The sequence below is a fragment of the Gregarina niphandrodes genome (genome assembly GCF_000223845.1).
Source record: "Gregarina niphandrodes unplaced genomic scaffold scaffold00036, whole genome shotgun sequence".
NCBI lineage: Eukaryota > Apicomplexa > Conoidasida > Eugregarinorida > Gregarinidae > Gregarina > Gregarina niphandrodes.
The window spans coordinates 14,419-38,358 of NW_011645805.1; the positions used below are offsets into that span (position 1 = coordinate 14,419).

Genomic DNA, 23,940 nt, shown 5'->3' on the forward strand with positions numbered 1-23,940 from the left:
GCCCAACAAAAGGGCGAACTCACCAACTGTAATGGTGGATTGCATGAGGCGGGCTCAGCCTTCAAAAGGGGACTCAGCCTTCAAAAGGGGGACTCAGCCTTCAAAAGGGGGCTCAGCCTTCAAAGGGGGCTCAGCCTTCAAAGGGGGCTCAGCCTTCAAAGGGGGCTCAGCCTTCAAAGGGGGCTCAGCCTTCAAAGGGGGCTCAGCCTTCAAAGGGGGCTCAGCCTTCAAAGGGGGCTCAGCCTTCAAAGGGGGCTCAGCCTTCAAAGGGGGCTCAGCCTTCAAAGGGGGCTCAGCCTTCAAGGGGGGCTCAGCCTTCAAAGGGGGCTCAGCCTTCAAGGGGGGCTCAGCCTTCAAAACGGACCCGGACCCGGCATCCAAGGCCGTAATTGGCGGTAGTTGGATGTGTCGCTGCCAGGCGGGACGTTGCACGGCATCCACCACTCGTGTCATAGCCTGCAGCGAGCACTGCAGGTGCAGCTGGCATTGGTGCCATTGCTCCTGCTGCAGGTTCTCGAATGCATTTGTATCCGTAGTCGATTTCTTGGGCTGGAATAGTGAGGCCACGCAACGGTGAAATACAGACAGCGTGACCAAGTGGATCGGCAACCCCGGCGCCTCCGAATCGGTCTCAATGAGTGTGTGGTAAAGTTTACGAAGTTTGATGACATGTGTGTGAAAGTTGCTCACACGTTTACCGCCGTCGGAAAGTAGCAATGTGAGTTTCCAACAGAGATAAGTTGCCACAGCAGGGCGTTCGAAAACACGGTCAGGCGGTACGGGGATTTCTGTCGGGATTAATTCGTGGTCGCACACGGCATTGAAGACTTGAGTGTATGCCGCCACGGCTTCGTTAAACGCACCTCGTAATTCCAGCAAGAACGCCACCTTCAACTTTAGATCCAAACGCAACAATGAGGCCGCCGCTGCAGCGCAGTTCAGCGGACCGAAGGACGGCTTTAACAACTCAGCTACATCTGACACACTCTCGTGCATCGGCTGCACCAAAGGCAACCATCGTAGGTACTGCCGTTCCAGACCTTTCAGGTAGTCATTAGACGCTGCGATTGCCGCGTCACGAAGCCTAGGGGAAGTTACATGGGAGGGTGGGTGAGGGGGAGGGAGGAGTTAGTCTGACTCGGTTAGTCTCGTAGCGGAAGTGAGTTGTTGGTGGAATATCACGAAGACTGAAGTGTAGTCATTTCGGGACTTCACCGGTGCCACTGAGGACTCGATGAGTTTGCAGATGCTTCGCCGCGCGTTCTCGTCGAGATCGGAGGAGAGGAGGATGACGGGCATGATAGGAGCGGCATTCTGGTAATGGGAATGCAGTTCCTTGTGCACGCGTTCGATGCTTGTCTGGCACAGCCGACTTTTGGTAACAGTCTCCTCATCCGCCGCGACCGACTCGGAAAACGATCCAGATGATCGACGACCAACGGACGTCCAGTCGAACCATAGCACGACACATGAAGGCATCCACTGGCACGCATAAGAGATCCATCGGACGGACAATACTCCGTAGCCTGGAGCGTACTTGGTGACGGTAGACTCCTCCTGACGACTGATGTCCGAGTTGGCGTAGAAGATCCCCAGTTCATTACACGGTTCACTAAGACAGAACCATGATACCGATGTCTAGGTACGGTGTAGCGACGCGACGGTTATCTGAGGTGTAATCGCACTGAGGGTTTGCCGGGCAGCAACGATGGGTGGGCCTACCTTACATTAAGCTTGGTGCTACACAATTCTTCGATAGACCCGAGTTTACTGTTGCTGTAATGGACCCTAGTAATAATGGATTCTAGTTTGGGCGAGTCGTAGCCTACGAGGATGACTCCACCGCGACCGCATTGATTAAACAGGTGGTCTTGCGGGGGCGTGGTCATTACAAAAAGTTGACATAAAAAGTAGGTTGATCAAACAGAATGGTGATTCGTTGGGGCACGGCCGTTTTCTCAGGACCGAGCACTCCGCTCGGCCCTATTTCTCTGGGACCAACTTCGCGTTTGGGGTTGGCGCGAAGGAATTTGTGTTGTAATAGCTCTTCCTGGGGACATTGGCAGAGTGCCCCATGTTCGAGACATAGAGGACAGGCTACGAGGTCCAAGGCTTTCAGACGCAGGAAGAGATTTAGACGACGCACATCCCTACCAGGATTACGTCGTGCGTATTCCACGCACAACTGACGCACCCATTCGGCCACATCACTCTTGACCACGTCTACACACAGCCGCGGCAAACCGACCACGAGCCGGTCTATCAACCCAGCTACCGACCACTCGCCACCCGGTGCCCAAGGACCGCTAGGCGTTGCGCGGATGTTGTAAGGTTGATCTCCAGTGGCAGCCAAAAAATTATCCAGTCCTCGCAACGCCGAAAGCACCTGTCCATACACACTCATCGGCGCGCACACACTCGGTAACACGTCACACACCGCCACCGAGACGTCCCGACGCCACACCATACCCTCTTCACTAGACAAGCGGAAGGCCATGCAATCGGACTCTATTAACTCCTTCGACACTTGCTGACAATTGCGACCCTGCTTACCAAATTGCTGAAACTTCGCACGTGGTTCTGAATCTACACACTTCGGTACCCTAATTTTCCGCAACGCCAACCACGGCTTCGCAGGATCCTCCGCCTTCGCAGGATCCTCCACCTCACACACTTCTGTCACTCCACCGTCCATCTCTACCCCGGGGCCCTCAGCTGCAAAGCCGGCTTCGATGAGCTCCAGCTGTCCCGAGTTCCATAGCGCTCTCACTTTGGACAGGTAGCTGCTTTCCGCGGCAAGTATCCCGAACGCCGCGGGTGCAATAGGGCACCTAGGTTCGACTCGAACCCGGGCGTAAGAGGTGTCGAAATCGGCCTGTATCCGTTTGGTAGCTTGCGGGTCCAGGGCCAGGCCGCCGCGACCATAGCCAGGTGCACGAGTGGTGAAGGTTTCATACTCGCCACCTTCACCGCCAACGTTGATCTCATACTTGTCGTAAAGACACATGAGGTCGCGCACCAATTCTTCGTCGTCGAATGACCTGAGCAAGTGTCTTCGGCCTAGCCCCAAACAGGCTGTCTTAATCAAAATGCACTCGAACTCTCTCCGTAGTCGCCGCAGCTGCAGTAAGTACAGGTTCTGGTCAAGTGACCATAAAGGACTCACAGAACGCATACCTAGGTCACGACACACACTCTCCACTCGATGTCTCTGGTACCGACTCCATATCGCCCCGGTAACAACCGCGTATTCCACAGGTCTTGGCGTTTCCGCGTCGTCGCGCTTGAGTTGGGTCAGCACCTGCTGTAGCAGACGCCGCATGTCTTCCACTTCATCGCCCTCCTCAGGCTCGTAATCTACTCCAACGCGTAACGATTCCCCCTGGATCTCCGCGGAGAAGTAAACCACCGGGCGTCCCAGGGGGGAGGCGGAGGCGGGGGAGGTCAAGGCGTGCTCGCCCAAGTAGTCCACGGCGTCGCTCCCCACCGACTGGAACATGTAGCTGTCCGTCTCATCCGTCTTAGCCGTGCCGCTCGCTTGTTTCGGCTTCAAGTGCGCAAAAGCCGCAACTTCGTACCCTAACACTACTTGAGCCAGATGGGCGGCCAAGATGCTGTCTTTTCCACCCGAGATGAGCGCGATGGCCCGCCGCCGGGGCGCCAGGGCATTTGTGCTCATTTTTTTCCGGCTGAGTGACGATACAGGCGGTGGGAGCGTATGTGCCAGTGCCACGCACGCGGGAGTGTGTCAGTGCCACGGACGCGAAAGCGCGCCAGTGCCACGCACGCAAAAGCGACTCCGGGTGGTGGAGATGGTATGGGTGGGCTGGGCATTTTCGTCAACGGCGGGTGTAATTAAATGGGTCGACAGGAATTGCGAAGGTGGAGGTTGCAGTGGTTTGGTGTGGTGGGGGTGGTGGGTGTGTTGTTCGTGTTTAGTTACTGGACGCTGCGTGCACAGCGTGAAGGGTTGAGTGCGATCAATGAGAAGATCTTTATGGGTGCGCACATAGGCGGTGTAGCTCGGTTCGGTGTGGGTCGAAGCGTGACGTCGCGGGTTCGAGTCCCGATAATGTCATTTGACACGGGTTTCCGATCGTTTGTGGAGCCGGACGACGGAAAGTTGGAGCGGTTGGCGAGTGGTGTACCGGCAGTGGACGGGCAGCCGATGCTGCCAGGAGAGTGCGACGCAGTGAACCTACTTGCGTCCGGTGCCTCGGCGGCAACGGCCTTAAGTGCGAGCGGGACGGGCAAGATCGGCTACCGGCCACGATATCGTTTGATTGCGGTGGCCAAGGTGGGTAACGAGATGCCGTACATACTAGAATGGCTAGACTTTCACATCCATCAGGGTTTCGACCACTTTGTGCTCTACATCGACGACAGTCCCTTCGACATTGGTTCCAACTACCTACAGACGCTCAGACTGTTGCCCGAATACTATGCGCAACTCGGCTACCCCGGCGACTTAATCGAAGTCAAGACCATCGGGGGCAGTCTGGGCGGTGACGGCACAGGCGGTGTGGTGGAGGGACTGTTTGATAGCAAGATGAACTACCATCGTCTTACGCAACAGACCCTCATTAAACACGCGTTCGAGAAATACAAACATGACACAGAGTGGATTATGCATTTTGATGTGGATGAATTCATCCACCCGATCCCGTTGTTGCAAACAAATATGTCGGAGACAAGTACTGCGGGCGACAATGATGGCGCTGACAATGATGTGTTGGGTTCCGAGGAGTGGTTGCGGCGGTATCCACAAGATCAGGGTCTGTCGGAATGGCAAATGAAGTTGCGCGCTGTGGAACGTGAAGGTCGCCGGTTCGATCCGCGGCGGTACGGCGACGGCCGCGGCAAGTTGTCGGGAGATGAGTGGACGCTGGCACGCTACCTACAAAACCTCTATGTCGACCCGAACTCGTTCGTGGCCGAGTCTTACCAAATGGGTTACCTCTCGGGCATTTACGTTTTCTCTGCGCCTTTCGGAATCGGCGACGCGTACTGGTTCAGCCCAATTGTCAATCTCGTCCGTAACGAAGCCAATGGCCAACTGGAACTCCTCTATGCCCCATCAGTGCCCGCGGGCGACCTGGGTGATGACACCACACCCCAGGGAGACATCGAGGCCGATGCGCGCCGTATGAATGCCTTCATCAACTACCTCACTGGCCTCGAACAACTGGACGACTCTGATCCAAAGAAACTCCAGCCACTCCTATCCTTCTATGAAGCATTCAAAAACACTACATTCGATCACCCTCAGTGGCAAGGCTACCCCTTTCAATTGCTACGACAAACCCACAAGACCTTATCCGCCTTTAATGGAGACTCAATCGTTGAGGCAGCCAAACACCATGTAAATATCTGGCCTGAATGTAAACCCATGCTCGAAACGTAAGTCGCACCATACGGGTGATAGTCGCCTACCATACCGCACACACATGGGGGTGATAGACACACACACACATGGGGTGATAGACACACACATGGGGTAAAACTGTGCTCAGGTTGGAAGCTCATTTGGATGCATGGAATTCATTTTTGACTGACGAGATCCGCGTGAGGGACAAGTTGAGATGGCTTGGTCAGAACCGGACTCTGTATCCGGATTACTGTTTGCCGGGGGAGATGCCATCGGGTGTTACTACGATGGGTAAGAGTTTGTTGTGGACAGGGTTGCGGTATGACCCACCACAAGGTTTCAATTTGGAAGCAGACCTTGCGCGGCATGGTCGACAGTCTTACGTGCTTCCGCAGGAAGTGGTAGGGGCACGACCTCGTCCTGGGGACATGTCGGAATTAGCTGTTGCACTGAATGACACTGCGTGGGGAAGTCTGTCACGTAAGAAAAGGATAGGAAGAATGGGAGCGGCGCTAAGTGGCAGGGAGATGGGATCGATGTGGGACCAGCCAAGTGCTAGCAACTGGCCGCGTCGTCGTAGTTTATGGGACCCACGGGTGGAACTTGAGGTCGAAGGAAAACCGTTAGGTTGCCAAGTACCCTGGGTCCACAGTTGTGGTCATGGTACAAGACATCCAGTCTACATAAGTAATGAGTTAAGATTAGATCATCATATTTTAAGATCAATGGAATCGCGGACAATCGCCGACGCTAAATGGCGAGCAGGCGCCGCCGGCTGGGGCAAATTTAGAACCGATTGGCTTCTAAGGTTCTCCCTAATTCCATTTGCACATGCTAAATATGAACCAAGTGTTGCACGCACGTTCGGCGACCGACTCTCTGAGCAATTTATGATACGACATAAGCCTATGAAACGACCTCTCTACATTAACTTCGACGTCGAGGAGGAAGAGGATGAGGAAGAGGATGAGGAAGAGGAAGAGGATGAGGAAGAGGATGAGGAAGAGGAAGGAGGTAGCAAGAGGGGTAATAGACACAATAAGACGAGGGTCATAACTATCAAGGACTGGTCCAAGATAATGTTGGTCAGCAAGTGTGGTTGGGAAGATCTTGCCACGTTACGTAGAAATATTTGTCCCAAGTCACACCCCTATGTGGGCACCGTCAGTCGGGGACGTCTAAGATCATATACCTACTGCCACAACGAGGCACCCGATGGCACCATCAAACCCGAACACATTCCAGAACTTGACGACTCAGGCAACAACAAAACCCAACGACTATGGACTCTCAACAACCTGCGCTGGGACGAATTCGCCGACTGGACACTCTGCGGCGCCTTTCCCCGAACCGTATGCTGCGACTACGACCCGGACCTATTCAAGACACTGCAGTCTAAAGCACGCACTGACCCGACTTTTAAGCAGCTGTTGGAAGAGCACCGAAGAATACGAAATACTAACCAAGCATTTTTTCGCTAGCCAGATTCTCGTTGGCATCCAGACTTCAATTTAATTTAATCTGATTTGATTTGAACATTTTCTTTTTCGAACTTATAAAATTCTCTCACGACCGTTCTTCCAGAGACGTGCCAAACAAACAACAATAATGCATAGAGAGCAAGCACAATAACCGCTAGCAGCTGCAGCATCGTCCATAGAGCATGAGATATGATCGCCGGGTCACCTGGTTCCTTCAAAGGAACATTGGGTATATCACCAAAGACAAGGTTGGCAGTAATTATCTCGCCCAGTACTTCCTCTAGAGAAATACAAGTCGGATTGTGCATACACATGTGTGTGCACACATGTGCATACACATGTGTGTGCACATGCGCGCTCTAGAGATGGCGGTCTTACGGAGAGTAGCGTTATTTGGAATGATTATTGGTTCAAAGCCCATTGCCTATGTCATTCATATTTTGTAAAAAAACGGTAGGTCTTGGGAAATGAGTCGATCCATAAAGGACAGTTCTACTTGTTTTCTTGGCCCACTTAGCGCAAGCATCAGCTTCAGCATAACTCCCACCACCGACAACGAACACAATAGCCTGGCTAACCCCCGTCTGTTTAACATCACCAGCAACACCAAGAGGATCATATCGATCGTACTGAGATACGATTACGGACTTCTTTGATTGATCCACAAGACCTTCCACCAAACTAACAATCTTGGGTTGGTGCTTTAGTTGCATTACTTGCTTGATACCCTGCCATAAAATTCCCTTGGCTACGTTCATTGCGGTTCCTCCGAAAGTGCCTGGACCAGGTACAACGGGCTCTCGACCCACTTCCGGCTGCTGCGTATTGGACAGAGATTCGTACGTGTTTGTAGCGCTCATCTGCAGCATCGTATCATGATGACGCAGGAATTTAAGAGCCGGCAAAATGCCAGCTTGCCGACCTGTTCCAGCGTCCGGCGGCGGCAAAAGATGGCAAAGGCTGTTTATCTCCTCTGGTGGGACCCGGTCCTTGAGCAACAAATGGGAGCAAAGTATCAAGCGCTGCTTATCATCGTCGTCACCTTTTTCCAAAAGATCACGAACCTGCTTCATGTTATACGGTCCCTGACTCCATCCTGACTCCAACATATCAGTCTCCAAATTATAAAAGTCTGGGAGATCCCTTTTCAGCAATACATTATATAATTCTTGCGCCACACGCGTGTGCAAATCTAATGAATCCTTCAAATTAATTACATTCGGAGCGTTTTCGATAGCCGCATTTAGTCCTGACATTGTCTCCGCTCCGGCATCCGGATTTGTAGTCCGATTCACCGAAGCAATCTTCGCTTTAAACTCATTAAGTAACTGAGCCGTTGCCTCGGCAACCTCAGGATAACTCGACCCCCGGTGGTCCGCCCAAAACTGGTCTGTGGTTGGGCTAAGCTCGCTCTTTTGTCCGTTCACAACAACTTGGTTCAAATGAATCCCAAAGCAATCATGCAACAATGACTCGTATGTCCAAGTATGGCACAAAGGACTATAGTAATCAAAACTTCGGTCGGTCAGTAATATAGTAGGCCGTCGGTTCCGACTCTCTATGAAGCAAACAGTATTGGAATGGTATTGAAATGGGTGCCGGGCATTTGGATACCATACACGGGTTGGATACCATGCATGGGTTGGATATCATGCACGATTGGATATCATGCACGGGTTGGATATCATGCATGGGTTGGATATCATGCACGGGTTGGATATCATGCACGGGTTGGATATCATGCACGGGGAGGAGAGGTAACAAGAGGGGGGGCATAGGGAGGGCCCCGAGGAGAGGTTAGCTAGTTAGTGCGCGTTAGCTAGTAGAATGAGCAAAGTGAAGAGGCCAAATGTCGCCATGAATAATACCAACAAGTCCACAAGATTAGACCGTTGGGGTAAGCACTGGCTATCATTTTACGATGGTAGTTCTCTAGCGAAGCCACAGTCAAGCACCGCCAGTATATTCCCATCGCCTCCGGAAACGACAAGACCGGAGTTCTTTCTGAATCCACACCCTTGCCCGACGTGATTCCGAGTCCCCGCAACGGGTCCATTGGTAAATTATGGGTGGAATTTTAATTTCACAAATCCGGGGTCGCACACATGACGCGTCGCACACATGACGCGTCGCACACGTGTGCGACAGCTGACGTGTGTTTGGGTCGGGTGGTAGGTTAGGTCGGGTGGTAGGTTAGGTGTAGTTTATGTTACCTGCGAATGAAATGAAGCGATCTCCATATGTAGAGTGTAGCTCTTTGAGTTGTTCGCAAAGTTTGATGCCAACAGTTCTGGCGGGGGAGCTTGGATTCTTAGGTAGTTTAATAATTGGTCGTACGCCTAGTGTTTTGAGTACACAGATAAGTCCGGCTACGATATGGTCAATAGTTTGCACGATGGTTACATCTTTGCTTTTGGGGTCATAGATATTCTTGAATGTGTCTGGTAATTCTAGTGAGAATTTGAAAGCGTCAATAGGTACAAAGTTTATGAAACGTTCCACAACAGCTGGAAATAATGGTAATGGAATTATTTTAGAAGCTTTCTGAGCTAGATCTTGTAGTGTATTATCCGAAATTCGATCAATGAATTGTAGGTTATACTTAGCATACATACGACGACTTATATCTCGTAATAGTACATCAAGATTATGTTCAGAAGGTTGCACAATATATACTGCCATCGTATCAGGTATTGGTGTCCTATCTGTATTATCAATACTAAGCACCAGGGTCACACCAAATTGCCTTAATTGCCCAACTTTTAATAACGGTGCTATAACACTTTGAGAACGTTCATCCAATATAAGAACCTTCCACACACCTTCAGAACGTAACACAGACACCAGACTACTCCGTGTCGCCTCCTCTACATCGAACGGAACTGACACAGTGACTGGTGAAACACTTCCAGCTATCATCCCTACACGCAAAATTAATTTCTGACCCTCCCCCTCTCCCTCTCCCTCTCCCTCTCCCCTGGTTTGTGGGTTAATTCGTTCTTTTTCCTCGCTTGGTTTGTGGGTCGATTGGTCGGGTGTGTGTTTTTAATCGCACGTGTGCGAACTTTGTTATGGATGATTACTATGCGGCATACGAGAGTTTAGCGGAGTTAGAAGTAGGTGGTTTGACAGGGGTTTTGGGTTTGACGGGTAGTGGGAAGACTACATTGTTGCGTGCCTTCGAACGTGTAGGTAGTGGGTTAAATGAGGAGGTACGTTTGGCTGCGAATTCAAGTGAGTTCTTACCTGGTTTAACAGTGTTTGAATATCTGATGAATGGTTGTCGTCTATCTGGTGCTAAGAATTGTTTACGGAAATGTTCTGAGATAATATGGTTATTAGGACTTGATCAATGTAAGAATTATTTGGTAGCTAGTGATAAAGATGAGACTACTATATCTCAAGGACAACGCGCGCGCACACACATTGGTTTTGTCATTGCAAGCGCATCATGTCCTATACAACGTTTACTTATTGATGAACCACTCTCAAGTCTAGATACAGGCGCAGCTGTCCTTGTTGTTGACGCTTTTAAAACACTCATACAACATGGCAAGTATGTTCGCTCTATCGTTTTCAGTATCCACTCACCAACCCCAACTGTATGGAGCATGCTCGATCATCTCATCATTATGAGCCGACTCTCCATCGTATACCAAGGACCCTGCCACCGAGCTTTATCTTACTTCCTAAACTATCTACAAAACTCTGATAATAGACGAAGCAAGACAACCCACAACCTACTAGAAGGCACAACACAAGATGACAGAACCCCAACACCACAACACAAAACAGGTCTACAACATGGAACAGGTCTACAACATGGAACAGGTCTACAACATGGAACAGGTCTACAACATGGAACAGGTCTACAACATGGAACCAGGTCTACAACATGGAACAGGTCTACAACATGGAACAGGTCTACAACATGGAACAGGTCTACACCATGGAACAGGTCTACAACATGGAACAGGTCTACAACATGGAACAGGTCTACAACATGGAACAGGTCTACAACATGGAACAGGTCTACAACATGGAACAGGTCTACACCATGGAACAGGTCTACAACATGGAACAGGTCTACAACATGGAACAGGTCTACAACATGGAACAGGTCGTAGTGCACTCGAGCGTAGTGCACTCGAACGTAGTGCACTCGAAGCTGGCTACAGCGTGCAAGACGCTTCCTCCATGACCACACCCGCTTTTTTCATGCAAGACATGGGCAGTAGCAACGTCCCAGCCATCTCCAGCGCATCAAGCTCCTCAAGCTACTCCGCATCCGACACCGAGTTGTCTCCATCCCGGCTGTCCTCTTCCCAGCTCTCCTCCTCCCATCTGTGCTCTTCTCAACAGTCTGACCCGCTGCACATACACGTCAGTCCATCGTGCTCAAGCAATGGCGGCGACAATAACACGTTCCTTGAAGAGGAGTACAGTCTTACACTTGGATCGAGTCATGGACGTAGATCGAGTCATACACATGGGTTCAGTCAAGGACCGGGGTCCAGTCAAGGATCCGGGTCCAGTCAAGGACCGGGGTCCAGTCAAGGACCGGGGTCCAGTCAAGGGTCCGGGTCCAGTCAAGGGTCCGGGTCCAGTCAAGGACCCGGGTCCAGTCATGGTACGAAGCGACGGCAGGACATGCCCGAATATTTGGATGATGCGGGGATCATCTTCTACAGCATCCACGAACTAGATAAGAGACATCCTGGGTGGTCTGAGGAGATCCGGAGCGGCGAGACGGCTGTAGGGGGTGAGACCTTGGGCTTAAAAGTTCGGTCTTCCAACCGTCACGCAGATTCTCTCAAATCGGTACGCGCCTGGCATGGGATATCGAAGGCCAAGTTTTTCATCAGCATGATGTGCCAATCAGAATGGGCGGACCGAAAGCGAATGTTACTTCTCCTACCGTTACTCTTCATCTTTCATGGATGTTTTCTCGGCGCCATTCTACGCAGAGACTACGAACGCAATGTGTCTTACGAACACTCACCCAATCTCCAAAGCAAAGATGTTGTCCCAATCACTCTCTTCGACTCTGTCGACTTCAAAACTTTGGAGAACATTTGGCTCTTGGTCCCGCCGGACACGAACGTCAGTAAAGAAAACCGAGCAAATATTAACAATGAACAAGTCGACGACCTTGGTAATCTACCAAGCCAACTGCCGTCAAATCAACTGTGGTTAAATCAACTGCGGTCGAGCGACGTAAGGAACCGGAGTCCACGCGCTGGCCAGAGCACGTACGCCAACAACCGCGTGCATGCTGATAGTGACTCAGAGCGTCTGTTCGGCGACAATTTTGGTGCGGACAATTTTGGTGCCGAAGGTCTCTTGTGGGTGCCCACCGCGTCAGACGGAGACACCAACGTCTTTGTGGAGGCGACTGGGGCTGACGGCACGAGGGTTGGACCTAGACTCAATGATGACTTGGGCAGCGCAGCGGAGGTGTTCGAACGACAAGCGGAAGTGGAAGTGTTCGAACGCCAAGAGGAAGTGTTCGAACGACAAGCGGAAGTGGTGATGGATGTCGAGATGGGGGAGGCAAAGGGGTGTCCTTTGAACCCCATTGACAAGTATTTGAAGTATGGACCTTCGTACAATGGTACCATTGACATAATCGAAGCGTTGGTTTTTTACAAGCCGACGTATAAAGTAATGCACCGTTTAATCCAGTGTGTGCGAGACAATCTGGATACGTTCGCAACAGAGTTTGAGGTACCACCATACGAGCCCAACATTCATGAATGGTGGGTACCTGTACGACATGTAACATCTTGGATGAACAATGTTTACGAAAGTCCCATAATCCAACAGCCACCAAATATGTTTGACTTCGAATCTGCCGGGGCACAGACAGGTGTCCAGGCCGCCGGGGTCCCAACGGACATGTCTTCAGCCACGGGACAAACGACGACCACCATTGGGGGACGAAAATCAGCTGTTGACGAAAAGACGCCGCTGCGACGGAAGACTGTGCGACGGAAGACTCTGCGATCAAGTGCTGCCTCGAAGAACGATCTGTTACAAGATGATCTCGACTCATCAGTACTTTCGGAATCGATCATGTCAGACTTGGTGGTGTCAGATGATGACGTCGATTGGGATGCATCAAATTTTCGTCTATTCACGGTTCCCTGGATCACGACGGAGGTGATAACGCTCTTTGAAATGTTGGATAGTGGTCTAAACGATTGGTCATGGGATAAGGCGTGGTTCTGTCAAACGAAGATGAACAGCGCCCTAATGTTTTATCTTTGCTTAGCCAACTCGTACCCCTACCGCATTCAGTCGGTTCTCCGATGTGCCGGCCTGCCACAGTTCCCGCTGTTGATACCGAAGCTGCCTGTCGACGATCCGCATAAACCATCAGTCGTCCAGTATACTATCCCGCAGATAGAAATTCCGACAACTGAGGCGACTCTGTCCCAGACGTGGGTGCCACCCGTGCCCGAGCTTGGGAACAAACACAGGTCCAAGCTTGCGTCGGAAGGCATGTCCAAGCTTGCCTCAGAGCCGATGGCTGGCTCAGAGCTGGAGAAGTACCTGAAGATCAAAAGGACAATGAACCGGCAGCGTCGTCGTGAGTACATTACTAGCCTCAAATCTAAGTCAAAGATCGAAACAGCCCGAGCGGATGAAACGGCAGCTGTTCGCCGTCTGTTTTTAGAGTATGACGAGGACTGGCCGTTTTTTCGTGGACTGCGGAATGTGACAGCATTGTTCCATCTGGAGTGGTTATATGAGGAAGTGATGCGTGTGATTGATGGAGCTGTACGTGGTATGTTCCACGGTGTAAGTTTGTTCTTCTTAATAATCAGTTGCGGTTTCCTTGGTATGATAAATATGAATAAGTGGTATAGCTTGGAACCATTTGCCTACCAATGTATCAGGAACAACGTGTTAGGACCAATGGTATACTTTGTTTCATTCTGTTGTCAATCGTGGATACTAGTGTTCTATGCTGCCATCTTTATTACGGTTCCATTTGTGTTGATTGCATCAATACCGTTGGAAACGTATTTTTGCGTTTTCGTTACATCTATCCTGTTCATACAGGCAACATCCGGATATCTGCTTATCCTAGGACAGATATTACCTGCGCAAGGTGGCATCAGATTCGCAACAATCTTTATGGTTTGTTTTGTTGAACTATCTGGCTTCTTCATTCGAGAACGCAATTACCCCCATGGGTCCGCCTGGCTGACTATCCTATCCCCTTATCGTTGGGGGTCTGAAGCTATCTTCGCATATGCCTTTAAAGAAAATGATTACAGTAGTATCACAGAAATACCACAAACTATCACTCTTGCTCTTGTCAATAGCAAAGTACGCAACTTTTGGGTCTGCTGGATCTACCTCATTGTCACCTACTTCACTACTTTACTAATAACCGCTTTCTGCTACATAATCAAACTAAGACATAGGTCAACCAAAGAACTCAGACACATCTTCAAAAAGAATAAAATCAAGATCTAAAACCAGTGTGTCGGTAACACACCTCGGTAACACGTGTGTCGGTGTTGTTCGTTGAACATAAGTGTCTGTTCATGAGTGTATACGGTTAGAAGAGTGCTTGGAAAGCCGCGGTGGCGGGACTCCGTCGTTGGGTGTTGCTGAAGATGGTTTTAAGGTCGCCTGTGATTTCCTCTAAGCTAGTCGTAACGACGCAACCACCAGTGAACATGTAGTCACAGACGTGTTGTAGAGCGGGCAGGTGCTCGACCAAGTCCAGGAGAGCGGATCCGCGTAATCTACTGTCTGATGGCGAGTTGCTGTAAGGTGGCGGGTTGCTGTCTGGTGGCGGGTTGCTGAACAACTTTTCAGGCACGAAGGACGCTGCTAAGGCTTCGAGTGGTGTGAAGAAACCCGACGCCGTGGCGCTCGCCTCTGCGCGAGCCTGAGCGACGACCGTGAAAGCCTTAAGGAAGATTGTCAGCATATCCAAACAGAACAACGGAGACTCTTCGTTAGCCTCTGTCACCATGTAGATCACAAACGAAGCAAATTTTTTGTACACTATGCACGGCTGCATAGCCGGAACTCCTTCTCGCTCTTTAGCGAAGACTTCTTCTTCTCGCAACACGTGACGTACCAAGTCGGGCACAAGGATACCACAGTTGTCTTCATTGAAAGGCTCGGACAGGTCCATGCACGCTCGACCACCACCCATCATACTGTACATCTGAAACAGGAAACTCCATTTCAACTTCACCTAATCCGCCCTTCACCTAATCCGCCCTTTCACCTGATCCATAACCCCCTGACCCCCGACCGCCATCATGGTCAAACCACCCCGCGGCCAAACCCACTTTGTCGTCCTTGTTGGATGAGAGCTCCAAAATCAGACTGCACACCGCGTCGTGAGCATCATCCGGAAGAAGACCCCAAGACCGGTGAAGGATTCGCCGGGGCGGGTCAGTTCCCCAAACGCCAAAACCTAACATGCACACGCGTGTGTCCTAGTCTGCGTGTGTCCCAGTCTAATTAATTGCGCCGGCCAGTTCGATGCCCCGACTCCAATTTGTTCTTCATTCCTTTTCACTGCTTTGACCTACTAATGTTGTGGTTCTTACTTGGTGCATTGTCTGCTGCATCTTTTACATTTCTCACTTCACCTGGTCAAAAGGTATTCCACTGGATTTACAGTTGCGTCGCGTACAGTGTTGCCGATGACGACCCCGCTGCAAGGTACGACCGCAATGGTTCGAGGTTTGGCGGCATTATGAGACGGAGACGAGCGTGGGCATGCGCTACCATGTGGGCTTGACGTCGGGATTTTGTCGGGATCTCGTCGGGATCTGATCTGGTGGTGTGTATTTCACTAGCGGCAGTAAGCGTTGCGTGGTGGGGCATTGGGGGGAAAAAGTTGGGACATCTTTGTGTGGTTGTGCTTGATAGCACACGCGTGTGTTAATAACTTTCAGCCGGTGCGTAAATTCGGCTGGCTTCAGCAGAACTTTCAACGACCCGTGCAGACTCTGAGTTGTTATGCCGAATGTCCCCAAATTCGGCCACGAATTTGGCGACGGATCGAAGGCATCTTTTGAGCTCAAATCAACGCCGACGTCCACTGTTGGACTTATTCTTCGGCTGCGATCGAGATGTGCAGCGATACCGGGATCCATTGATGGACATCGTTGCAGAAAACCCGGCAGTTAGCATTTCATTCGTCAAGTACACAACACCCGTACCTCCCCGCAACAACACCCGTACCTCCCCGCAACAACACCCGTACCTCCCCGCAACAACACCCGTACCTCCCCGCAGCATGTTGTTGTCCCCCCAACAAGTTGCTACATATATCCCACCCCCTGATAGTTATTGTGTTAGACATGTGATGCTGTTGGCTGTACTAAATGGTTGTTGTACGTCGATACCTTGTTTGTACTATTTACGTGGTCATTGGGAGGAGTGCGGTCATTGTGATCGGCCATTGCGCGTTTGGTTATTGTCGAATTCATTGTTGTCGTTAGTGCAATTGCCCATCCGATTGCTATTTGCCTTGAGAATGCAGTACTTGAGAAGTCGACATTCAGTGGCTGTGATGACAGCTGGTTTTCACCGTATGACGAGCAGCAAAGCGTGGGCGTTTAGCAAGTCTATTTCCTTAGTCAATTACGGCTGGTTCATTCTTGGAGTCTTCTGGACATTCACATCTGGTCGTGGATGTCCTGCCCTTTCACAGGTCTGTCTTGGCGTCATCTCCTTCTCACTCTTCCGCATCTTCGTCACCATTGGCTCATTCTACTACCACTTCCCCACTTCCCCCAATACACGAAATATCTTCAATGGCCTCGGAGGCACCACATTCAGACAGGATGGATATCGTACCGCCGGCCTTACCTCGAACAAGCTCAAGCTTCTGCCGAAACCAATTCTCGCCAAACAACTCAGAAAAAGACCAACCGAAGACCAGCCGAAAAAAAGTAACACCGTCGAGGGTCGAACCACCAACCATCGAACCTCCTCTCAAGATCGAACCACCGACCAACACCTCTTCCCAGAACTCGACCACCAGCTAACCAGCGATGTCCACCTCGACAACCAACTCCATCGACGCCCGCGAGCAAGCCGGGCTTATAGTTATGACAATGATCCTCACCGAGCACCTCACCAAGCACCTCACCAAGTACCCAATGAACTAGTAGAGCGGCAAACTCCTCACAAAAATTCTACCCCACCGGCGCCACAAGAGCCAATGCCACAGGAGCCAATGTCACAGGAGGCATTGCCACAGGAGGTACCGCCGCCACTCGCGGCAGTGCCACAACAGCGGCCACTGGAGGTAATGCCACAGGAGGCATTGCCACAGGAGGCATTGCCGCAGGAGGCATTGCCACAGGAGGCACCTCCTCCTCGAAACGGGGCGCTGCTTCCCCGATGCGAGATGTCTCCCTCAAACGAAATTCTGGCGCCCCCGCCTGAGAATGTGTCCGAGAATGCGTTCGAGTCAGCGGTCGAACGCACAGAGGGCGCGCAGTCATTGCGATGGCGAGGCGAACCTGAGCGTCTTCCGTCTGGCATCGACGAAGGGGAGCAGCGGTCGCCTTCTTCTGAGACATCGTCATTCGCGCTGGCGGAAGAAGTCTGCAGTATCTGTATCTCGCCCTACGAGGCCGACGATGTGATTCGCCTCCTCCCCTCCTGCTCCCACTTCTACCACCGACAATGCATTGATCAGTGGCTCATGGCCAGCGGCACATGCCCTCTCTGCCAACGAGCTGTGGACCCCGCCGTCAACACCCCCAACACCTGACCCCAGAACTGCATCTCGGATGTGGGTGCAGATCCAGCTATACGACCGCACCCCAGATCGGGACCCCATAATCGGAGAAGATGGACCGCCAGAGATGGACTTAGTCGTGCAACGTGTTTCTTTCGAATGAAGGCTGAATGGAGATGTCCAGTAACAAATCAACAACAAACGATAGCTACTGACCAAGAGAAGGTATAATGAAGGAAGGTGTATGGAGACAGACAGTACGTGGTTGAGCCCACCGCACTCATGGGATGTGGTGAGTAGGGTGTATGGGGTGTGTGGACAATGTATGGCAGGGGTGTGTGGTCATGGGGTGTCTGGTCATGGCGTGTGCGAAAGGTATATGGTCGAAAGGCAAACGGTCGACTGAACGAAAAAGGTTGCCCGGGGCATGCGTGCTCCAACCAGCGCGTCCTAGCCGGCAGTGCCCCAATGCCACCACCTCCGTCGACGTACGGCGGGTCCCGGTGTGAAGCCGGGCGGTGGGGTAAAGCCCGGCGGCGGTGCCACGTGAGGCGCGGGCAGTGTCTCCGGCGCGAGCGCGTCTCCCGAGGGAGGGTCTTCTGGGGGCGAGTCTTGCTCACGGTCCGTGGTGCGATCCGTAACTCGGCCGTCGTCGCCGCCTTGGCCCTCCCCATTCAGGCCCCCATTCGGGACCCTATTCAGGCCCCCATTCAAATCCCCATTGAGGTCCGCATTTAGGTCGCGGGTTTCTTGGAGAGTGGATCCGGTGGGGCAGGTTCCGACGGTGGCAAGTGCACCGGTCTCATCTTCCGCTTGTTTTTCGGCGTGCCGCTGGGCTTGGAGGAGGTGGATTGTGTCTCGTGTGCGGCGGCATTCGAGACGCCAGGCGGCGAGGAGGAGATCGAGTCGGAAGTATCGAGCGAGAGTTGTCGGCGCAGCGAGTGTGGCAGCGCAGAGGCCGGTCAGGATCTTACGCAGAACGCTTTCCAGGTCGTGCCAGCCGAGCTCCAAGGTCCCGTCATGGGGCCAGCCGTCGACCAGCAGCAGTGGCGTCGACTGTACGCCGATGAAAGGTGGTACGCGTCGTGTGTAGACTTCGTGGTTCACGAACGGCATACGTGTGGCCAAATATGCCGCGAATAACCGGTGTGTGCGCTCGCTCGCTGCTTCCAACCGTGCTAGAGGTCGGTACCAGTCGGGGTCCAATGCAGGGTCCGATGCGGCGTGCGATGCTGGGTCCAATGGTGCTTCTTGGAGGCCGCCGCGACCCGCGTGGTTCCGCATAGCGGACCGAGTGGATGGCCGACTCCGAACCGCACTCGCCCCGGTTCGATTCCCGCTGCGCGCAGCGGCGACGAGGCGCGCCGCCGAGTCGTAGTCCGCTTCGTCGCACTCCGTCTCCGCGACCGCCGTCTCCTCGTCATCCGCCAAGCGCGCTTGACCCATCAATCGGGCACCCTGTGCTGAGTCGGTTCTGGCTACGACCGTTCTACCGCCGTGGACCCTTCGCTGCCCAGTGACGGTTTCCCAGCTGCGCGCACGAGTGGCGCCAAGTCCGCGGCTGGTGAGACTCTTGGTTGGCAGTTTCCGCACACGGACGGTGCGGGACGAAAGGAGAGGGTCTCCGGAGAGCGCGTCTGCATCAGACGATACACGGAGAAGACCACAACAACTTCGCAACCAGTCCATGCAACCCTGCTCCACTTCAGAACCGGGCGTCGCTCCGACGGTTATGTCGGAAGGTGTGGCACCGGGGCTGGGGGGCGTCACGAGTTCTTCAAGCTCGGCTCTTACCCCTGCCGGCAGACAGGCGTTATAGTAGATGAGCTGACAGGTTTCAAGCACTCGCGCAAATACCGAGGGTGCCGGAGACGGCGCAACTGCACGCGCAAAACGCTTCAGGGCACGCACTCGCCGTCGCTCGTGTGTCCGACTCACCTCACGTCGCCATTCTACACCACGCTGAGGTCTTTCCGCGCCCGGTTGTCGACTCGACATACGTTCGCTGCTCATTCCGTCGCCCATGCATGACGGAAGTGGGGTGGCGCCGAATCCGGACGGCCTGGTGGCCGGGTGATGGTCAAGCCGGGTGGGAGTCAGACTGAGGACGTGGCGTTAGGTTGTGCAGTGGTGAGTTTGCAGACGAGGAACTTGTTGATCTTTTTGGAGCGCGAAACAAGTTGGCAGATGGGTGTGTCATTCGGTACGAACTCGAACTCTTCCTGAGGTTCGAGTGCGAGTGCGAGATACGTGACGATGGTCTGGGGTGAGTAAGCGGCGTTTGCATCCCAGGGGAACGGTTTCGCGAACAAGACATCATAGACGTCCTGTAACCGTGCACTCTCCTCGACTTGGTCGATTGCCTCGCAGGTGCCGAACTCATCAACTAAAAAGAGGATCGACCACGCCACCAAGTTATTCTCGGTAAGTGACGGCAGAGCTAACGGCACGTCATACACTGCTTCAGGCACCCAGCTTATACCACGCGCACGTAACACCCTCTCCAAGTGCTCGCGGCCCGCGGCTTCCTTCGCCTTGATCACCGCACGCTTCGATTCATGCTTCGCCACCAACTTCTCGATGTCCATACGCAACGTCTTCAAACACTTTATGTCGACCTGCCACTGGCCTCCTGACCCCGCGACATCGTCTGTCGACCCGTTGACTGCTGTGTTCTGGTCAGCAAGCTGGGTTATAGACTTGATACCCTGGTCGACTACGCTTAAGCCACGGGAGTAGACGCCAAGGGCGACGCAGGCTCGGCCGGCGTGGAAGTATCCCTTGACGAATTCGGGGTCTTTTTTGACGGCCTCCTGCGCGTCTTCGAGCGCCTCGTTGTATTTGCCAAGGCGGTAATGACACACGGCGCGGTTACAGAGGACGCGCGCCTTCTCCTTGTTCAATGGGCTCCGTGACTCGCTAAATGGCTTATCCTGCCGTGGAACCGCCACCACTTGGCCGTCGGCCGCCAGGGCCTTAGTGTAGGCGTCGATTGCATCCCGGTAACGTTGAGGTAACGACGGTCCATCAGCAAAATGCGCGTTACCCACCGCCTTCCAGTGCGCCAACACGTCCGCCGGACATTGCAATACACCCTCATTTATCTGCTGCAGCGCCGCCAACGTCGGGTCATCCTCCACGTTCGCCGGCAAACAGTCCCGAAACAATGCGTGCTGTGTGTGGTCCTCCTGGTCCCAAAAATCCGAATGCAGACCCTTCAAGGAGTCCAACTCCTCCTTCGTGAAAGGCAATTCGTCCTCCTCCTCCCGCATGGAAAAAAAAATCACCCTTTCCATCCAGACGCGCCGAACTACCCCAAGTCAAAACACATCTGAATCTGGTTGAGTCAAAACGTGAGTCTGGTTGATTCTGGGTTAGTCGAATCGAGGAGGGTCCAATCCGACATCAACTAAAGAACTTGTCTGGCGTACAAAGCGCTCACCGGCGGCCAGCTATTGAGTCTGGCCTTGTGGTCAGCTCCGAGTGTGGTCGTCAGTCCGCTCCAAGGGTCGCACACAGCCAGCTATTCCCAGTCCTTGTAAATTCACTTGTCTGGGCCAGTGCTGAAAGTGGGGTGCGTAGCCAGGGAGGCTAGAACCATTTGTAGTTGGTCGGCCATTTTCAGGTCGATTTTGCGAGCGTTCAGGATGCGTGTAGCGACGTCTTGTGTGAGTGCGGTCCATTTGGTAGAAGTGCAGAGGTCGAAGACTTCGGCGGCGGATTCGACGGTGAGTAGTTCGCACATTTCGACGAGTTCCGTAAACATGTCTCGGATGGAGGGTGGTCGACCATCCAACGGCCCAGTGCCGGGTCCAGTGGGCAGAGCCTCGGCAGTCCAGTCGATGAGATGGCGAGCGAGTGAGTCAAATTCCAAGGCACCAGAACATGTGATGCCGGTCGTCTGGCTATTCTCCGTACTAACCACCGTGCTGGCCTTGAAATCTTTGAAGTAGCTGACCAAGGAGCTGTTCTCCGTCCGTCCATTGGTAACCATGTCTGCACCTGCATTAACTCCTGATGCCGCCTTGCCGTCTGCGCCTGGGCTTAAGGAAATGCGCTCCAGCAGCATCTGCACCAAACGTACCGCCACACACTCTACCAGTCGGTACACCAGGTCTGCAGCCACAGCCGGTGCCCAGACCAGCACCATGTAACCACGCAATTCCTCCAACCGCTGCACCAACACGTCTTCGCGCTCCGTGTTTACTGCCGCCGCTTCCCAATTGAAGGGCGCCTCGCTGAACAACGGTTCCAAAAACGCACTGTACGTCCGACCCGCCACCGCCCGTACCGCTGAGTCGTAACTGTCCCAATAGATCCCCCGAATCAGCGACAAGTCTACCGTCGGGGCTACCGTCGGGGCTACCGTCGGGGCTACCGTCGGGCCTACCGTCGGGGCTACCGTCGGGGCTACCGTCGGGGCTACCGTCGGGGCTACCGTCGGGGCTACCGTCGGGGCTACCGATGGGTTGTCCTGAGTGAATGGAGCCGTGGCGATAACGTCCTTGCCAGCCAAAGAGTCTTTCGAAGTTAACAAGTCTTTCGTAGCAGGTAAAGAGTCTTTAGATGACAGAGTGCGCCCTTGAACGCCGCCGTCTTGAGCGCCGCCGTCTTGAGCGCCGCCGCCTTGAGCGTAGTCGCCGGTGGTCTGGCTGATGGTCTGGCTTGTGGCCTGGCAGGTCATTTGACCGGCGCGTATCTTGTCTCGGACTTGGTCGAGATACTGATTGATAAGGTAGGTGCCCATGAGAGCGTGAGGCAGAGAGATTTGTGTAGTGAGTTTGTCGCTGCCTTGACTTGCTTGGAGCAGTTTCTGTTTGGTGACTCGCGAGTAGCACTTGGTTCCTTCGGGTCTTGTCCAGACTCCGAAGTAGAGGGAGAGTGCCAGTTCGCAATGACGACCAAGAACGCGGGGAATATCCGCCAGGACCTCTTCAACAGCGGCGAAGAAGGACGTCAGAGTATCCGGCGCACGAAGGGAAAGCATTTGCTGCGTCGCCTCTTTCAGGACGTAAAAAATGTCATCGACCAAAGTGCTACCGCCATCTCGCGCACATACCAACTCTTCTTCCCCTACAACTCCGCAATCGTCCATGGCCAACGAGCTATCCCAAGCACGTCGGATGTACAACGCGTAGACCTGAGTCAGAGCCCTAGACACTTGGTCCAAGTTTATCCAGCCAGTCGATGCTCCTGACGAAACATTTTCCGAGAATTCGCCCGTGGGGGGATTCGACGTTGTAGGGGGATTCGACGTTGTAGGGGGATTCGACGTTGTAGGGGGATTCGACGTTGTAGGGGGATTCGACGATATGTTAAGAATAAGCTCTGACGAATCAGGAAGCTCCAGATCGATGCGGAGTTCTTCCTTTCGCCGTTGCAATTGCGTCAAAACTTCCGCCGGAGTCGGCACTTGATCCATTCCCCCTGTATTACTCGTGAAGACAGCCCGCCGTCTCTTAGCCAACGACTTCAGCACGCTATTAGCGTTTGCAAATATTTGTAAACACTCGTTTACTACGGGGTGCAACAGAGCCAAGGACACAGTCGAAATCTTGGAGAGAACTTCTCGCTCAAAATTGCTGTAAATCGCAACCGCCTCTCGCCGGTGTTTGTAAAGAACTTCTTGGAAGACCAGGAACGAATCGACCCAACTTAACGCCCCTTGCGAATAAATTACCTACGGTCGGTTCAGTCAGTATGCGTTTAGTGGCGTGGGGTGTTATAAGCATAGCGGGTATATTGGTGGAGACGGTTATAGTGGTGGAGACGGTTATAGTGGTGGAGACGGTTATAGTGGTGGAGACGGGTATAGTGGTGGAGACGGGTATAGTGGTGGAGACGGGTATAGTGGTGGAGACGGTTATAGTGGTGGAGACGGTTATAGTGGTGGAGACGGGTATAGTGGTGGAGACGGGTATAGTGGGTGGTTTACGTTATAGTAGCGGTCAATATACATTTTAAGACTGTTGGTAACGGATGCTATTTGGTCGAAGTAGTAGTTTTCTTTTTTGATCAAGACAGCCAGAGAGATCTTGGCATTTGCGATTTCCTGGTAAACAACCTGAATTAACCGATTCTCATTCTTGCTACGAGAGAAGAGCTCGATCAATCCAGAAGGGATCCGACTAGGCGTCGGTCGTGCAATGGATTTCTTCAATACATGGACTAATAATACTCGACTAAGATTGAATGATTGGGCAACTACCACGTCTGCATGGTCTACATCGAGCTGGTCCAACTCATCTGTTACATCTTCTATAGTGCCGCAAACAGCCCTCGCCTTTCCCATCATCATTGAAGAGGTTGCCCTTTGCTCGTATAATGTCCTTGGCGATCTTTATTTGGGTAATAAG

At 52.7% G+C, this 23,940-nt stretch overlaps 15 protein-coding genes across 15 annotated transcripts; 6 read left to right on the forward strand and 9 right to left on the reverse strand.

Annotated features, from left to right (window-relative positions):
* Positions 1-93: 93 nt before the first annotated feature.
* On the reverse strand, positions 94-996 carry GNI_135630 (hypothetical protein; the record flags this gene model as incomplete). Its single annotated transcript, XM_011134083.1, has 1 exon — positions 94-996. One exon carries the CDS (start codon positions 994-996, stop codon positions 94-96), a length of 903 nt encoding a protein of 300 aa, XP_011132385.1.
* A 132-nt stretch (positions 997-1,128) lies between these two features.
* On the reverse strand, positions 1,129-3,679 carry GNI_135640 (MJ0570-related domain protein; the record flags this gene model as incomplete). Its single annotated transcript, XM_011134084.1, has 3 exons — positions 1,129-1,612; positions 1,723-1,788; positions 1,893-3,679. 3 exons carry the CDS (start codon positions 3,677-3,679, stop codon positions 1,129-1,131), a joined length of 2,337 nt encoding a protein of 778 aa, XP_011132386.1.
* A 180-nt stretch (positions 3,680-3,859) lies between these two features.
* Positions 3,860-5,404, forward strand: GNI_135650 (glycosyltransferase family 2 protein; the record flags this gene model as incomplete). Its single annotated transcript, XM_011134085.1, has 1 exon — positions 3,860-5,404. The coding sequence occupies one exon, from the start codon at positions 3,860-3,862 to the stop codon at positions 5,402-5,404; it is 1,545 nt and encodes a 514-aa protein (XP_011132387.1).
* A 689-nt stretch (positions 5,405-6,093) lies between these two features.
* GNI_135660 (hypothetical protein) lies at positions 6,094-6,849 on the forward strand (the record flags this gene model as incomplete). The annotated part of the gene is made up of 1 exon (XM_011134086.1): positions 6,094-6,849. One exon carries the CDS (start codon positions 6,094-6,096, stop codon positions 6,847-6,849), a length of 756 nt encoding a protein of 251 aa, XP_011132388.1.
* A 35-nt stretch (positions 6,850-6,884) lies between these two features.
* Positions 6,885-8,488, reverse strand: GNI_135670 (Sec1 family protein; the record flags this gene model as incomplete). The annotated part of the gene is made up of 3 exons (XM_011134087.1): positions 6,885-7,129; positions 7,346-8,407; positions 8,464-8,488. The coding sequence occupies 3 exons, from the start codon at positions 8,486-8,488 to the stop codon at positions 6,885-6,887; spliced, it is 1,332 nt and encodes a 443-aa protein (XP_011132389.1).
* Positions 8,489-9,042: 554 nt separating this feature from the next.
* Positions 9,043-9,768, reverse strand: GNI_135680 (Sec1 family protein; the record flags this gene model as incomplete). Its single annotated transcript, XM_011134088.1, has 1 exon — positions 9,043-9,768. The coding sequence occupies one exon, from the start codon at positions 9,766-9,768 to the stop codon at positions 9,043-9,045; it is 726 nt and encodes a 241-aa protein (XP_011132390.1).
* Positions 9,769-9,920: 152 nt separating this feature from the next.
* Positions 9,921-10,542, forward strand: GNI_135690 (hypothetical protein; the record flags this gene model as incomplete). The annotated part of the gene is made up of 2 exons (XM_011134089.1): positions 9,921-10,428; positions 10,487-10,542. 2 exons carry the CDS (start codon positions 9,921-9,923, stop codon positions 10,540-10,542), a joined length of 564 nt encoding a protein of 187 aa, XP_011132391.1.
* A 957-nt stretch (positions 10,543-11,499) lies between these two features.
* On the forward strand, positions 11,500-14,337 carry GNI_135700 (putative transmembrane protein; the record flags this gene model as incomplete). The annotated part of the gene is made up of 1 exon (XM_011134090.1): positions 11,500-14,337. The coding sequence occupies one exon, from the start codon at positions 11,500-11,502 to the stop codon at positions 14,335-14,337; it is 2,838 nt and encodes a 945-aa protein (XP_011132392.1).
* An 85-nt stretch (positions 14,338-14,422) lies between these two features.
* On the reverse strand, positions 14,423-15,139 carry GNI_135710 (hypothetical protein; the record flags this gene model as incomplete). Its single annotated transcript, XM_011134091.1, has 2 exons — positions 14,423-15,043; positions 15,107-15,139. The coding sequence occupies 2 exons, from the start codon at positions 15,137-15,139 to the stop codon at positions 14,423-14,425; spliced, it is 654 nt and encodes a 217-aa protein (XP_011132393.1).
* A 1,287-nt stretch (positions 15,140-16,426) lies between these two features.
* On the forward strand, positions 16,427-17,617 carry GNI_135720 (ring finger protein; the record flags this gene model as incomplete). The annotated part of the gene is made up of 1 exon (XM_011134092.1): positions 16,427-17,617. One exon carries the CDS (start codon positions 16,427-16,429, stop codon positions 17,615-17,617), a length of 1,191 nt encoding a protein of 396 aa, XP_011132394.1.
* A 417-nt stretch (positions 17,618-18,034) lies between these two features.
* GNI_135730 (hypothetical protein) lies at positions 18,035-19,609 on the reverse strand (the record flags this gene model as incomplete). The annotated part of the gene is made up of 1 exon (XM_011134093.1): positions 18,035-19,609. The coding sequence occupies one exon, from the start codon at positions 19,607-19,609 to the stop codon at positions 18,035-18,037; it is 1,575 nt and encodes a 524-aa protein (XP_011132395.1).
* Positions 19,610-19,680: 71 nt separating this feature from the next.
* Positions 19,681-20,856, reverse strand: GNI_135740 (TPR repeat protein; the record flags this gene model as incomplete). Its single annotated transcript, XM_011134094.1, has 1 exon — positions 19,681-20,856. One exon carries the CDS (start codon positions 20,854-20,856, stop codon positions 19,681-19,683), a length of 1,176 nt encoding a protein of 391 aa, XP_011132396.1.
* Positions 20,857-21,128: 272 nt separating this feature from the next.
* GNI_135750 (hypothetical protein) lies at positions 21,129-22,679 on the reverse strand (the record flags this gene model as incomplete). Its single annotated transcript, XM_011134095.1, has 1 exon — positions 21,129-22,679. The coding sequence occupies one exon, from the start codon at positions 22,677-22,679 to the stop codon at positions 21,129-21,131; it is 1,551 nt and encodes a 516-aa protein (XP_011132397.1).
* Positions 22,680-23,284: 605 nt separating this feature from the next.
* Positions 23,285-23,548, forward strand: GNI_135760 (putative transmembrane protein; the record flags this gene model as incomplete). The annotated part of the gene is made up of 1 exon (XM_011134096.1): positions 23,285-23,548. The coding sequence occupies one exon, from the start codon at positions 23,285-23,287 to the stop codon at positions 23,546-23,548; it is 264 nt and encodes an 87-aa protein (XP_011132398.1).
* Positions 23,549-23,653: 105 nt separating this feature from the next.
* GNI_135770 (hypothetical protein) lies at positions 23,654-23,876 on the reverse strand (the record flags this gene model as incomplete). The annotated part of the gene is made up of 2 exons (XM_011134097.1): positions 23,654-23,673; positions 23,714-23,876. 2 exons carry the CDS (start codon positions 23,874-23,876, stop codon positions 23,654-23,656), a joined length of 183 nt encoding a protein of 60 aa, XP_011132399.1.
* Between the last annotated feature and the right edge of the window lie 64 nt (positions 23,877-23,940).